Source organism: Alligator sinensis, unplaced genomic scaffold (assembly GCF_000455745.1).
Source record: "Alligator sinensis unplaced genomic scaffold, ASM45574v1 scaffold366_1, whole genome shotgun sequence".
Lineage (NCBI taxonomy): Eukaryota > Metazoa > Chordata > Crocodylia > Alligatoridae > Alligator > Alligator sinensis.
In genome coordinates, this window is record NW_005841851.1 from 5,631,469 (window position 1) to 5,643,082 (window position 11,614).

General features: G+C 43.2%; 2 protein-coding genes across 2 annotated transcripts in view; one reads left to right on the forward strand and one right to left on the reverse strand.

The window, feature by feature from the left end:
- Positions 1-58: 58 nt before the first annotated feature.
- DFFB (DNA fragmentation factor subunit beta) lies at positions 59-7,378 on the forward strand. Its single transcript, XM_025212223.1, has 6 exons — positions 59-381; positions 1,197-1,385; positions 2,037-2,116; positions 2,319-2,489; positions 3,692-3,792; positions 4,835-7,378. The coding sequence occupies exons 1-6, from the start codon at positions 327-329 to the stop codon at positions 5,052-5,054; spliced, it is 816 nt and encodes a 271-aa protein (XP_025068008.1). The 5' UTR covers positions 59-326; the 3' UTR covers positions 5,055-7,378.
- A 950-nt stretch (positions 7,379-8,328) lies between these two features.
- Positions 8,329-11,614, reverse strand: part of CUNH1orf174 (chromosome unknown C1orf174 homolog) — a 4,644-nt gene continuing 1,358 nt past the window's right edge. The window contains exons 3-4 of the mRNA XM_014522997.2: positions 10,604-11,104; positions 8,329-9,665 (exon numbers count right to left, since the gene is read on the reverse strand). Of these exons, the coding sequence (XP_014378483.2) occupies positions 9,561-9,665; positions 10,604-11,104 (606 nt within the window). The 3' untranslated portion in view covers positions 8,329-9,560. The remainder of the gene's footprint in view (positions 9,666-10,603; positions 11,105-11,614) is intronic.

An 11,614-nucleotide genomic window follows, 5' to 3' on the forward strand; every position in this document is an offset into this window, starting at 1 on the left:
GCGGCGAGCCTGCGGGAGCTGCTGCGCAAGGGGGCCAAGTTGCTGCAGGTCTGCGCGCCGCCCCGGGGCTTTGCAACAGAAAAATGTCTGTTTCTTGTAATCGGGGAAAGCAAGCGGCGGGGAGGAGCTGGCGTGGTCCGTGACTTGTCTCCCTTTCTTTAGCAACTTGAGCTTTGCAGATTTCCTCTTTGCCTGTTGTTTGCTGACCTTCAAGAAACGGAAAACACCCGGGTTTGTTTGCTTTCATTAAACAGCTTCCTGCGCGGGGCTGTCGGGCCTGTCTGTATGAGGACGCGACAGAAGTGACCGAAAGCTACTTCCGCCACATGCCAGATAATACAGACCTTGTATTACTAGCCCCAGGGGAGACCTGGCAAGGGTGTAAGTAGGAACACTTCGGTTTAATTCCAAAGAGGAAGCGAAAGCTTTTGGTGGTTAGCTTCTGATTGATTCAGCACATCACGTTTTACTCAGTCTACATCCCTGTTGCAACAAAATGATGCACAAAAGCTTCATTAGTTCCCAAAAAGGGATAGCAGAGCTGAAACTGCATCACCGAATACTGCTCGACATGTAGAGGAGTACAGCACTGAACATAAGCTGGCCATGTGTCAACTTAAAAGTGCAGTTGGATGTATTATGCTTGGTTTTCTGCTTCTTTGTATTAAAAACAAAGAAACTGCACTTGCTCATGTCGTTATTAGCGAGGTGTTATTGTTTAAGGAAATGCTGTCGGAAGAGAATGGTGGGAGGATTTCTTCCCCCCTCCTCTTCCATCTGGGCACCTGACTGTGACTGCCTGCTAAAACCCTGCTCTAATGCCTGGTGAGCCAGATTTCTGATTCCTTTCTTTGCTCACCTGATTTCAGTGACTACTTGCAGAGTAAGGCGTGACTCACAGGGCAAAGTGCTGTTGAACGTGGCTAGGGGGAAGGTAGAATTTGTCCATAAAGGGAGGTTTCCTTCCCTTCTTGAGGGGAAAAAAATCTGGAGTTTTAGCAGTAAATCCCAAAGTATTGTGTTAAATCAGAAACAAATGTAGGAAAAACAGCAGGGTACTCTTACTAATGACCTGTTTATACAGTTCCTGATTACTTGTTTGAGGGTACAATACAAAACCCACCACAAAAATACTTTGGACAAGGTGCATTTGTCTAAGAGTAACAGAACCTTTTTTTCTTCATTCAAAAATCCAGATGTCAGTGATGTTAGTCACTTCCTAAATGCATTTTACAAACGAAAAGATGACATTGTTGAGGCTGCCCAGAAACTGCTATCTGATAAACAGGCTCCCATGACACAGAAGCTGCTACTGGATCTCATTCATAACTTAAGTGAAAATATTGTGGCAGAAGACAGAGGGGAAGACGAAAAGTGGTTTGATGGTAAATCAATACACCTCCACTAAGAATTTCACACAATGAATTTTATTTTGGATTGCAGTCAAACATGGGCCCTTGACATCTCCACCCCCACAACCAATTTTAATCTTTTTACATTTGCACTTCTTTGTTACTCTCCTAAGGGAATTACTCTCATCCTTGGTGTAGTCTGGTAAATTTTACTCCCCAGAAGGGTACACTGGTCCAGCCATTATAGGTTAGTGTACATTTATTCACATAACTGTTTCACATTTTCTGATATATAAATGGTGAATGACCTCCAGTACTATGTTAAGTCTTATTTTAAAATGACCCAACAAAGATCCCTCTCTGCTCCCCATCTGTCTTCCTGCTAAGCACTAAATCCATCAAGGAATTCGGTGCAGTGCCGAGTTATTTCCTCTTACCAGCCTCCCATTCCTTTTCAACCCACACTTTACTTGTAAATATTAAACGTTCTAGGTTGACGTTCTTCCCTCTTTGTATATACTGAGTGATTATGTAGGCTAACTAGTCTGGCAGTCCTGGCCCAGAGCAGGTGCATTAAAACAGGACAGAAAAAATTCACACACAAGTAATCTGGTTTCCTAAGAAAACAGAGGCAACTGAACATTTTTGTCAACAAGCTGTGATGTATTCTTTTATTCCTTGTAGGTATAGAGCCTCGGTTTAGGAATAAATCAAGTTACATGAGGTACAGTTGTGAAAGCCGCATACGAAGTTACATGAAAGAGGTAAAATTTGCAGTTTATTTTCAAACTAGCTGAAAAAGAGTACTTTATATTAGACCTAGCTAGCCAAAAACTTTTTCCATGGGCAGTTATGGGAACCACTTTATCCAAATACCACACAGAAGTATACTGGATTTAGTAAGTAAGCTCAGAGGGCAATAAGTATTGTCTGAGGAATTACTGGGTTTTTTTTCTCCCCAAAAAGGTTAGCAGTTATATTTCAGCTGTTCATCCAACGGCGCAAGCCATATATAAAAGCATCAGTGACCTTATGTTGGACAAACTGAGATCTATGAAATATAATGGATGTTACTTTGACAGAAGAGAAGAGGCAGCAGCCCGCATTTGCACCTCGGAGGGCTGGTTCTCTTGTCAGGTAAGTTAAAAACAGACACCTGAACAAGCATGTAGGTTATTGGAGTTTATAACACACTTAAGAAAGTAAGTGTTACTGGGGATTGTGGAGAGAAAGCCTGTAGGTAGCAGCCAAGTATGAAGCTGAAATTAACAAGTGACTTATCCACAGTAGCTTATACTGCCAGCCATATTTAGCCACAAGTTCTTCTGTTTTACAGGTGTGTTTGAAACTGGCTTTAGTGAATGACTTGAAGCATCCACGTTTCAGAGTAGCAAATTGTGACAAGCTCTCAGTATCAATAACTAGGGCTGGGGGCAAACCAAGTAATTCATTTCCTTGCACCATCATTTTAAAGTTGACTGGTTCTTTTATGAAGTGTTGTGTTGCTGGACCCAGTCAGAACGTTAGAGTGCAGCTCTTTTGGTTAACAAAAAAACCCCATTTGAGATGATGGAAAGCACTGGGTCAGATTGAAAGTATGCTCACTGCATATCAGCATACCAGGGGTGGGGGCAGGGACAGGGCACAGTTTGGTCAACTTTAAAAAGACCATGCTTCTGGCAGCGAAGGGAGCAAGCTTGTTGCAGAGAGCAGGACTTTCTAGGACTTCATATTTCATGTCGGCAAAATGTCTAATTTAGGTTGACATTTCAGTTAGGTTTGCAGTAGGGCATAGTGCCAACAGCTATGCATATAAAATGTCAACTTTAAAAGAGTTGTTTTCTGACACTTGAGATAAAAATTGGATTTACCATCTGCTGTCCTGAACCAATGGCCCACATATTGCTACAGAGCAATAGCAACAGCAGGAACTTCAAGACAAGATTTTTAGTCTTTGGCTAATGTAGGGGTTTCAAACATCCACCACGCTAAGAGTTGCACCCCATTGATCTCTCACATGAGCAAGCACTTTCCCCTATTATTTCTTAGCTGGCCTTGGCTGCCTCAGCAAACATGGGCATGCTTTGCAATGATGGCAGTTGTGGAAGAACCCGGCTACTTGGATGTCAGTTAGCATACAGGCATAAGTTAGTTAACCTGTATTACTTGCCTGTGAATGGAAAGACTAACCAAGTGGAGGAGAGCATAGGGTTATCATAACTTACTTGGTCCATTCCTTCAGTTGCAAAGAAAACCGCTGTCCATGGCAGACTAGGACCCAGCTCTCATCTTTTTTTCAAAGTGGTAAACTGGCTGTCCTCTCACTGTCATATTTACAGGGGCCGTTTGATATGGATGCCTGCCTGTGTAAACATTCAATCAACCCCTACAGTAACAGGGAGAGCAGAATCCTCTTCAGTACGTGGAATCTTGATCATGTGTACGTATACAAAGCTAGACTGAGCGTGCATATTATACACCATCCATGCTAGGCATCTTGAGAAGAAGCCAGCAGGCTGGGTTTTTTTTGTTTTTTGTTTTTAATTAAATAGTGACCTATGATGGCTGGCCTACCTGCTGTATTTGCAAAGCGCAGATATGGAAGAGTGCAACTACTAGAATGAGGAGTACCAGTAAGATGCTGAAGATGAAGACATTGCTCTGTAGTCTACTTATCCATGTCTTCTCTTATCTCCACATGCTCCCTATACATGACACACATCCCCCCAACCCTCTAACACAAGGTTTTTCAACCTTTTTGGATCTGTGTTCCCCCCATGGACAAACAGAGTGGGGAAGGGAGAGGGTGGCGTGCGGCTGTCTGCGAAGCAGCAGCAGCAGCTGCCACATGCAAGCTTCCCCCATGTCCAGCTGGGCAGATGGAGCCTGTGTGGCAGTGTGGCATGGCACGTGGCAGCTCTTTGTCCCTGCCCACGCGTACATAGCCCTTAGTGCCTTCTCAAGTACCCCCTGGGGGTATGCATACCCCTGGTTGACAACCCCTGCTCTAACACGACTGCTGCTCCTTCCATATCTGCCATATCCCAAATCCCTTAGAAACATTTTTTGGTGTTAAATATTTGAAAACTCAATTCAGGAGGCCAGTGGGGCCTTAATTTCTTTAAGAACATCAAACCAACCAAATATCCCTGACCCTGACTAACCCAAAAAATCTGTACGTGCAGGATGCATCGACACATTCATTAATGCGCTTTAAGTAATATGCATTAAATCTAGTACCTCTATTGTGAGGTACTAGAAAAAAGGTGCAAGGGCATTTTTGTGATGTTTTAATGCGCATTAAAATAGGCTAATGCACATTAAAGCATGCGTACATTTGCCCACTGAAAACCTAATAACATCACAGACATATATTTCACAAAAGGGTCAATTTACTCCTCCTCAGAGGATACTGGAGGCCTTTCTAAAAGAAAAGCTGCTGTTTAATGAAATACTCTTCTCCCACCCACTGTCTATTGCAGAATAGAGAAGAAACGTACTGTTATTCCAACTCTGGCAGAAGCTGTCAACAAGCGAGATGGAAGAGAAGTGAACTGGGAATACTTCTACCAGTTGCTCTTTACTGTGGATAATCTCAAGTTTGTACATATTGCTTGCCATAAGAAAACCAATCATAATCTTGGCTGTGACAAAACTAAAATTTACAGGAAAAGGAAGCGCACATGCAAGGTCTTGAAGTGACACCCTTGGAATGTCTCTGCTATTGTTTTAAAAGCTACACAAAGGATGTCTGCTTTCCTAATGCACTGTATGAAGTAGTCAGATCTCTTCTGCTTGGTGAAATCCCACTGCAGTCAAACTTAACAAGAACAGAAATCATCCCATTTTTCATACCATTGGTGCTGGCAGCCATTCATCTGTGCAAAGCAACACCTATAATTTTTAGTATATTCACATGCAAGTGAAAAAAGGTACCTGATACCAAGCGTTGTGGCTTTGGAGGCTCTCCGTTTAGCCACAAGCACCACACGAAGGCAGCTAAAACTCCAAAACCCAGTAGTACTGGATTTTCTTTACTTCTCCTGTTGCTTCTATTTTGTACAAAAAAGGGGGTCTTCTGAAAAGAAAAAAATTGATCCTTCTTGCTGATTCCTAATCCTGAACTGTTTGGTAAGTGGTGAATAAGGGGAAAGTTTTACTGACCTCAATACTGGTAAACTAACTTGCGATTTTCAGAAGGGACTAACAAATTTAGATTCACCAATCCCATTAGCGAGACAGAGAAGCTGTCCTCAAACATCTAGGCATTTTTTAAAATCTCCCTTTATACTGACCACAAGCTGCCAGATGGTTCAAGACTATTACACTCAGGATTGATCTAAATAAGCAAGAGGCAAAAGGTTTAGGATCTCCTTCATCAAGTGAGCCTCAACCTCTTTACTATTGTAAGTTCAGGTCCACAAATCAAGCTGCAGAAAAACCAAGTTGTTTCTGCAACTAATAACTACTAGCTAGCCAAAACAAATCCTGCTTTAAGTCTTAAGCAAAATGGAGCCCTGCAAAGAAGTTAGTTTGGACCTTATGTTCTCCAGATGGTAGGCAACCCTTCACCTCAGATTTACAAAAGCTGAATCAGTGGCAAAGCCAGTAACCATCCTTTGTTCCAGCCTCTGCTCTAACTACTTCCAAACTATTTTTACTGACTTTCGTTTGTGCACATACATTCTGTAGAGCCTAGCAAGGCCATGGCAGAGCTGCTGCTCCACCAATAGTGCTCTATTTCCCCCCTCTCCCTCCTTACATTCATCTTGAAGCTTGCTTGCCTTTTATTTCTGTGGGGGGGAACAGTCCTGCCTAGGAAGGATATTAAAGAAAAAGCAGGTTTATGTTGGTTATCTCTGAGACTTTGTTCATTCAGCAATGCTGTTGCTACCTCCTAGATTTTGGAACAAGATATCAATGAGCCACTTTATAAAGGACTTGTCTGAGGTCAGGCAGATCCTCAGGTACTAGCTAGATGAGTAACTTCAGTGCATCTTTGTATTTTTTTAAGTAATAAAGAACTATTGCCATCTCTCACAGTGTATGCATAGTACCTATGAAGCTGGGTGTGGGTGTATATAAACTGCTTGCAAGAAATCAAGTGAGCTAGAACCATAAGTTGCTCTGTAGCAAGTTCTCACCTTCTTATGCCTCTATAGTCTGTCCATTTATTCATATCCCAGTTCCTTCCAAAGAACAAGCAGTAAACATGAATTTCTGTCATGAATGCCAGACAAAGATGAACAAAGGGCTCATGAGTGACAGGGCCATGAAATACATCTCCCTATTGAAAACTAGACAAGTGTTTCTTCTATATAAAAATCAACGAACATGATTAAAATAAAAGTTTGAAAGCTTAACATATGGTTACCTCTGACTATGAAATCTGTACACTTAATTCTAGTTGATAATTTCTGAAGGTGTTATAACTACAGTCTGATATTGGACTGGCACAGATATAAAGAAAACTGACTATCAGAAATTGGCCTGTTGCCAATAGCCTGTGCATGTGCGTAGTAGCCACAGTGCAGCACGTAGGAAGCAAGGAGCGCAGCCCGGCAGTAGCAGTGTGGAAAGCTGTGTCCAGCTGGTAAGTCTGTTGTGGTGGGAAGGGAGGGGGCGTAGGGGTGGAGCAGATCAAGGCCCTGCAGTGAGAGAGGGAGTAGGGCTGGGGCAGGTGTGGGACATAGCCACAGCTCATCCGGGGGAGGGGTCAGCTCCTGCTGCTGTGCACATCCTGGGGGGGGGGGCATAAGAATGCAGATCTGTCCAGGGCAGGGCAGGCTGCTGCTGTGGGCTGGGGCTGCGCCAGGCTCTTCCCATCGGGAGCTGTGCCAGGCTGTGTTCACAGTGGGTGGTGGCACTGAGAGGGGGGTTAGGGGGGCTCCAGCAAATTTTGGGGAGGCTGCAGCCCCCCCTCTGAGCATTGCCACCACCTACCCTGAGAGCAGCCTAGCCCAGCCCTCCTCCAGGAAGAACCCAGCACTGCCCTGGCCCCAGCTTGCAGTGGCAGCCCACCCCATGCAGATCTGGGGGCACATGCCTACCATCGCCCCCCACCTTGGGATACACACAGCAGTGGAAGCTGCCCAGCACCAGCCCCACTCCCTCCCTCACCACAGGGGCCTTTATATGCCCTTCCATGCTCCTTCCCTCCTCCCCTCCCCTTCCACCACAACAGACTTAACAGCTGCACGCAGCTCTCCATGCTGCTGGGCTGTGTATCCGAAATTGGATTGGTATTGGTTGATACGTCTACTTAAAAACTGGCCACCAGCATCGGCCACAAAAATCTCTATTGGTGCACCCCTAGTTATAACAAAGGTCCTATTATCACCCTGTAGTCAAATTCAACATGCCATTTGCTCCCTGAATATTGAGTTACCACCCTTTGCTAGGCTACTGAAAATAAATCCATGCTATTTGGGTAGACATGCACTAGATAAACTGGCAAAATAACAGATAACTGTATGGTTTAGCTCAGTGGGGTCCAACCTTCTTGGCAGTCATGCCACAAATGAAATCCCATTGTCCTTCTCAACTGCCATTTTGATCCCTTCCCTGCCAGATTTGCTACTCTACTTTCTACTCCCTGCCCCCTCCCCAATTTGCCAAGTGCCACGTACAAAGGCTGCCTGTGCCACTTGTGGCATCCATGCTACAAGTTGTTCACCCTTGCTTTACCTAGTTAAAAATCATGAACACCCATAAACAGTTTAATATGTTTGTAGATTTCAGAAGAAAAAGCAGCAAGAAATATGGCTGATAACAACAACAGATTAGCTGAAGTGTAATTGTAAATAACATGCCAGGCATATACTATTTGTTTGGCTTACAATTTTCATGCGAATGCTCAATAGGCTGTAGCTTAAATATTAATTTCTATCTGCTAATTATTATCATTATTTTACTTCCCTGGAAAGAGAGAAAGCAATTACTGACAGTTAAATAAATAAATAAATACATAAATAAATAAATAAAGTCCTGCAAGTTTATTGCATAATTACCAGTTTCAAGGAAGTGTTATCATGAATGTTAGAGGAATTAGCAGTTTTCCTGAAGTCATCTGAAGGTGCTAATTATTTTCCAGAACTACTCAAAACACAACAGTGTATTTTGCAGGCCTGCTCTTGATTAAAAAACATGGTCATTCACTTACCAATGATTTACTGGAGAGCTTGGAGATAAAGGATCTCCTCCCCCCTTCTTAAGTATTAGGAACGGAATTGCTAACCTATCAGTATTGTCTGGGATGATATAGTTGGGGATGGTCCTGCTTTGAGAAGGAGTTTGGACTAGATAAGGTCCCTTCCAACCCTAACTTTCTATGACTACATGATCAGTAAAATCTGCAAACTAACTGAAGATGACAGGGTAGCACCGAGTACAAATGAGGGCAATATACAACCAGCAGAATCACTGGTGATATGAAGGAAAGCAGGTCCATCTTGCTGCTCATATTTTAGATGTTTGCTGAATTTCTAGACAATAAAAACCTTCAAAGCTATTGATAACATGCTATTTTATAACCCAGAGGAAAATAAAACAAAAAACCCTAAGAAAACAAACAAACCATAAAAAGGAACCTAAACTGGCATGTGCACAGAATTATTTTACCGAAAGAACTACCGTTTCAATGTTGCAAGCTAGTAAGTTTTAGCAATGAATTAACTATTTAACTCTAGACATAAGGGCAACCTGATAATCTCTTTTGGGATTTACTAGAGACTAGTAGAGAACCACAGAATTTACACAAGTGCACACATTTTGTTCTTAGACATCTGTTTTGTTTTTTTAAAAGAAACCTTACAGTGATCATTTCTATTTCATGAATGAACCCAAATTTGCTTAATAGAATTTTGTTCCCAGCAAAGAAACAAATAAAGGAAATGAGCTGTTTAATAAAACAAGTGCTTTAATTTTATGCAGTTGGTAAAAAGAATTGATATGGCTTGTAAATCTTGCAACAGTCACTCATTATTTCCATATCCATTAAAATATACATTCCTCTTTCCACATTCAACTATGAATTTTGTAAAATGTCTAATATTAGCTTAGAAGCAAACCCTGCTAGAATTTCTCTCCGGGGAAAGGAACCTGTAGAAAGAAGTCATGTTGGAGAAGTACAGCAGATGGCAATGCTTACCGTAATATTTCAGTAAATATTCTGTCTCATAAAATATATATATTTTATACATTCTCTGCTTAAAGTACATCATCATCGTCATCATCTTCCTTTGCAATGAAGTGGAGCTTTCTAAACTCTCTTCTGCTCATTGCGGTGCATGGGAGTGCAGCTGCTGGCAGGTCCTTTAAGGAAGGATAATTAATTAACAAAAATAATTTGCTGCAAGTAGAGCACCCCTCCCATACAACCTAATTATTCCCATTACTTTTCAAAGGTTCCATAACTGGAGTATGCCAAGTCAGTTATACACACCCCTGCACTTCTTACAGGTGACTCTATATAACCCTTAGAGCAGCAGTTTTGAGGTTTATCTGGCTCACACTACTCAGGCCAACTACTCAGGCTAACAACAAGACACACTTGCCCCAGCATTTGGTGCCTCTGTTTCTTTTGGGAAGGAAAAAAAAGGCATTCAGGGCTAGCTGCTGTTTAGAAGGGGCTTGCCACAGAGTCTCTGTATGATGGTCAAGAATTAATCACCATTAAAAAAAACAAAACTGTCAAGTTTTCTTTCCTGAAGTTACAGGGTGATGGTAGTGGAGCTAGAAAGAAAACTCATTGTTCTGTCTCCTGCTTGGGTCCAACAGTAGAACTTGTCAGAAACCAGACTGTTTCAAGGGATATTCCTGAAAATATGGCTGGGCATCACTGTAACACAGCTTTCATTAAGTAAAAACCTTCCAATTCTCATAGTATGCCCACCATGTAATATGGTATATGGATTCTACTTGCACAGGCATCAAAATAAAAAAAAAATATATTACAGAAACAAGCCAATATATTCTAAACAAATATTGTGCCTTCCCTACTCCCAATGGAAAATGTCATTGAAATACGTGCATTCTTGCAAATGATTTTGCTTTAGATAAAGCCACAGGTTTCAACAAGTCTGACCCCTCAGAATTTTTCAGCCAGCTGTACCCTAAAGACACGGATACTTCTTTAATTGGTTGCCAATATTGGTTATATTTGCTTAAAGTTTTAACGTTCTGTATTCCAACCGAAAGCTGGAAAATAATCGAGAGACCAGATGGAAAGAGTGACAATAGTGTCTTCCTACCTGTATGAACTCAATATTTCCAAAAAATCGGTCCACTGGCATTGGCTGATTACTGTCTTCATCTAAAAAAGTGTTATTATCCAGTTGTAACGGTTTCTTTTGGAGATCTGCAGGTTCTAGCTCGGATTCAGCCGACTCCGCACTCTCGCAGCTACTCTCCTCGTCCACACTGAGGTCCTGGTTCTGCACAAGAGTGCCATCACTTTCTGTCTTGGGTGGGCAACTACTTGCTTTCAGTGCTGAGGGTTTTATGGAAACATGGTTTCCATTCCCCCGTATGTCTTCATTAACCGTTGGGCCATTATTGCCTTTGCTTTCTAGCCTCAGATGATCATGGACGGAGCCTTCCACGTCTTCATCAGATGTTTCCGCCCGTTCCCTTGCCGAGGGAACACCTTCACTTCCCGACACAAGTTCCTGTAAACCTGAGTTTACTAAACTACTCTTTTCACGTTTTAGCCTCTTTGAGGGCTGTCGGCAAGTTGCTTTGTGCGAGGAAGCCTATTACAAAAAGAGAAGGATCTGATGTTTACAAACTGCACTAGACAACATTAAGTAACAGCTGGGTGGGCTTCAGCTTGCTTCAATTCTACCACGTGAAGGGAGATTTCGTTTTCAAATAACCAGTGGCTCCCAAAACAGCTATTCATTTGGCAGCCTCCGCACAAGGAAAGCGAAGCACAGATCATCCCGTGTCCCCGGGAACATCTGTCTTCACGGATTTCGCAGATCAACCTGCTTCAGCCAGTGCCGCCAGGTGTGTCACTGCCGCAAACACGGCAGTGACACGCATGCCACAGGCCGCGCGGCCTCTACACCCGCCCCGGCCTCCATCATATTCACTCAAGACCCGTGGGGGGGAGGGGGAGGAGCTAGAAACCCCCGTCCTGGGCTGGGCTGGGCTGGGCTGAGCCGCCCGCGGGGAAGGCCCGGCCGGGGCGGGAAGGGCACGGTGTCTCCCAGCCCCAGGCCTCGGCTCGCCCCTCAGCGACCGACCCGACACGCGGGAAG